The 3,977-nt window shown below is 45.9% G+C and overlaps 1 protein-coding gene across 1 annotated transcript; it reads left to right on the plus strand.

Annotated features, from left to right (window-relative positions):
- The first annotated feature begins 801 nt into the window (after positions 1-801).
- LOC123160346 (transcription factor HEC2-like) lies at positions 802-1,679 on the plus strand. The gene has a single exon (XM_044578154.1). It carries the CDS (start codon positions 919-921, stop codon positions 1,471-1,473), a length of 555 nt encoding a protein of 184 aa, XP_044434089.1. The 5' UTR covers positions 802-918; the 3' UTR covers positions 1,474-1,679.
- The last annotated feature ends 2,298 nt before the right edge of the window (positions 1,680-3,977 follow it).

Raw genomic sequence — 3,977 nt, forward strand, 5'->3', positions numbered from 1 at the left:
CCTTAAAGTTGTAGCCAAAAGCTAAATCAAATCCTAAACTTTGAATCCCAGAAATTGGTACTCCAAACTTGTCATCCCGGTCTATTTTAGACCCTAGGCCTGTTTGGCGCACCGGGAATACTACAATCCCAGCCGGGATAACCAGCTACTCTCAGAAACAAGAATTTGGACCAGCCCATATAACACAAGAAGAATTCGTGAAGGTTAAAAAATGTTTGCATGTTTCTAAAATTGTTCAGAAGTTAAAAAATGTTCATGTTTTATATTTTTAGCACGAATTCAATTCATTTTGTGTTATTTAAAAATTATTTAGAATTCTGAAATTATGTTCGCATTTTAAAAAACTGTTCACGATTTCAAAAAAATCACATTTGTCAAAAAATGTTCAGAATTACAACAGTTATTCACATGCTATTGTTTTTTTTGGATTTTCAGAATTGTGTCGCATTTTTTGAATAATATTTTTGGAATTTCATAAATTATTTCGTAAATAATGTTTTTTAAAAATGATTTGGATTGTTGGCTGTGGACTTGATTGCGCTACTGGGCCGGCCCAATCCAGCCAATACCGGCGAAGTCCTCTCAAGGTTTAAAATAGACCGGGATTAGAGAGTTTAGTGTGTTGATTTCAAGGATTGAGAGTTCGGGCTTTGGTTTAGCTTTTGCCTACAAATTTAAGGTTTATTTTAAACTTTTTCCACCAAATAACAGTAGTGTACGCATCCACGGATCAGCCTAAACCAGCAGAGGAGCATAAATAGCTCTCCCGCACCTACCTCAGCTCAACAACTAACTAGCCCCTCCACACGAGTGAAGCACCACCATCCACCAGTCAAGCTTCTTTTAGCTAGACCAGCAGAAGTTACACCCTAGCAGAAGTTCGTTGAGTTGCCGAGGTCCATCAGTCCATCTTTCTGCATGGACTTGGACATGGCCATGGATATGACGAACCAAGAACAGCTCATGCACACCATCTCCCAACTCGACAGCGCCCTCACATACCTTGCTTCTCCATCCACATCGCCACCGCACCAGCCACCGGTACTAGTCCCGCCGTATCCATCGTGTGCCACCAGTGCTGTTACTCCATCGATGGTGACGATGCCGGTGTCCGTGCCGCCGCCGGCCGCGGCCTACCCGGAGCACCCGACGACGCGGCGGCTTGTCGGCATCCACTCGGCCGTGGACGTGGAGAGGCCCAGGCGCCGCAACGGGCGCGTCTCGAGCGAGCCGCAGAGCGTGGCGGCGAGGCTGCGGCGGGAGCGCGTGAGCCAGCGCATGCGCGCGCTGCAGCGGCTGGTGCCCGGCGGCGCGAGGCTGGACACGGCGTCCATGCTGGAGGAGGCCGTCCGCTACGTCAGGTTCCTCAAGAGCCATGTCCAGGCGCTCGAGCAGGCCGCGGCCGCGTTACATGGCCACCACGAGGACGTCACCGGCGGCGACTGCCACCATCACTGCCCGCGCTATGCTTAGATGGGAGATGCTTACCATACATTGTGAACGATGTATATGGTGCAATGCAAGTAATTGAAGCGTCTGTGCGTGATTCTTGTGGTAGTACTTACGTTATAATTCTGCCACAACTCACAAGGAGTGCATGTGTTCTCTTCTTGATTACCCCCTCATGCAGCATGTACAAATTCATATTTTAAGTTCAAATGGCAGTTATAAATTCGCAATTTATCTTTACTGCAGTAGATTGCGAAACGGAGACGCAAAATTTGCATTCGCCTGTTCGCATAATATATCTTTGTAACCTATACTTTTTTAGTTTATAAAGATTGGAGTAAGTGGCCGTCCATTCACTCATCTCCCGGTCTTCCTCCTCTCGACTCGGACGTGTCACGGCCACTGCCGAAACTCATCTAACTTAGCATACAAGATTTGGTATTTGAGAAAACCAAATTTGACCATGTTCTTTTGCACACTTAGCTCGAAACAATCAGCGCATGAACTTGGTTAAACAACGCTTTTGGATCTCTGGGTGACCTACCTTCTATCATAGCACAGTGCTGCGAATGTATGTGGTTATAATTGGATCATAGTACGTACATCTTGGCATAGGATGCTCTTCCGAAATAGATGGATATGGGTAATGCCACTAGGCAGTAAAGTTCAATGCAACGCACAGTTTATCGTGCAAATAAACCTGTACGTTTTTTGTCGACCTCTGACCGCGGTTTCAAGTTGGTGCAAGTGTGCAATGTACAGAGCCAATCAAACATTTTCATGGGAGCCCACAGGCCATGTGATGATAATATCCTGATGGCCCACTGGGCCTCGTCGTGCTACGAACTGACACGTATCTACTCAGGTAGCCGTGGAACCTTGCCGCTCTCATCATATCATCTTGGTATTCCCCATCCACACAACTGCTCAACATCGTGACCTCCCTCCTTTTCTCCCCACCAGACCCACTTTTTTGGGGCTCAATTAGAAGACTAATGGCAACTCCAACACAAATCACCTAATATGGGTCATCAAATGTCCAAAAACACATTTGGACGCATCCGCGGACAATGGATCAGGCAGAGGTCATCCAACCGTACTCATGAAATCCGGACAATTGGCTATATTGACAGTGGGCTATGCAGACTTGGAGAAAAAAAATAGAGTGGGCCATCAACTGCACATGGCCTATGGACACACATGGTCCAACTGGCAGTGGGCCTGGCGGACTGCCCGGACTCTCCAAACCCCTCACCCCAAGTTTGGTGTTGGTCTGGGGGATCCAGACAAATTAGGTGACGCCTGTCAGATTGCAAAAATTGTTTGGATCGTCTGGTTCAGACATTTGCATGTCATTGGGTTATCCATGTTAAAGTTTGCTTTAAGATTTTACGAATCTAACTTAATGTGACAAATGGAGAATAACTTATCGGCACTTATACAAAGACATTTGGAGGGGAGGGTGGGTGGTAAACCTAGGCAAACGTCGGGCCGGGCCGGGTTTCGGGCCGGGCTTGTAAAAGCCCGACCTTCATTTCTCAAGCCCGAGCCCGACCCGAAGCCCGAAATACTCCCTGATTTCAAGCCCGAGCCCGGCCCGAAATCAAGCCCGAAGCCCGAAAGCCCGACCCGAACGCTGTTTTTTAGTATGTGTACGTGCAAGCCCGGCCCGAAGCCCGAAAGCCCGGCCCGAAAAATAGAAAAAGAGAAGCCCGAGCCTGGCCCGAACTACGTTTCGGGCTGCAAAACAAAGCCCAAGCCCGGTCTAAGTGTCAAGCCCGGCCCGGCCCGGGTCGTCGGACCGGGCTGCCCATGCCCGGGATTAGTGGGTGGTACACAAAGTCGAGTGTGGCATGGATTATTTTGTTGATTGGTCTTTGAAACTTGTCATCTCGTTGTGAATGTGCATTTATTGAGTTGAAGAAATTGACCAATCCTCTATTCTTAAATAGTTGCAAAACACTATCTATTTTTGCTCCTCATGCAACTATGCCACATCAAGTCATGCATGTGGTCATAAGTTACAATTTCTGCACTAATCTATTCATGCAATATGCCACCTCAGCAATCATACATGGATTTGTTTAACTATTTTTTGTGGGCAGCATAGACTGTCATGTTACACAATTTTTAGCACGACCTACATATATTTGTACGTTGGATGCTATCTCTTGGAAAAAAATATATGTAGATCATGTTACACACTTGCGTTAAAAATGGCAACCTGTTTGACTTCAGTCCAATAGATTTCTATTTTTATACAACATTTTGTGACATGCTTCATATACTTTATCGTGTTCAAAATATATCCGGAGAGCATTCTTAAAATTGTTTTTGCAATAGTTTTAGTTTTTTTAGCATCTATTTATGCATCCCTTTTACCAAGGTTCCGACAGCAATGCGCGGGGTATCATCTAGTGATCATAATTCATAAGGACTATATACGGTTGCCACATTAGAATAGATTTTTTTTCATCAAACAGAAAAGTTACACTAGATTGGAGAATGTACATGTAAGAAATGCAGTC

The sequence above is a fragment of the Triticum aestivum genome, chromosome 7B (genome assembly GCF_018294505.1).
Source record: "Triticum aestivum cultivar Chinese Spring chromosome 7B, IWGSC CS RefSeq v2.1, whole genome shotgun sequence".
Classification (NCBI taxonomy): domain Eukaryota; kingdom Viridiplantae; phylum Streptophyta; class Magnoliopsida; order Poales; family Poaceae; genus Triticum; species Triticum aestivum.

Excerpts from the sequence above, each read along its gene's own strand:
- LOC123160346 (XM_044578154.1), top strand. The coding sequence starts at position 919 with ATGGACTTGGACATGGCCATGGATATGACGAACCAAGAACAGCTCATG.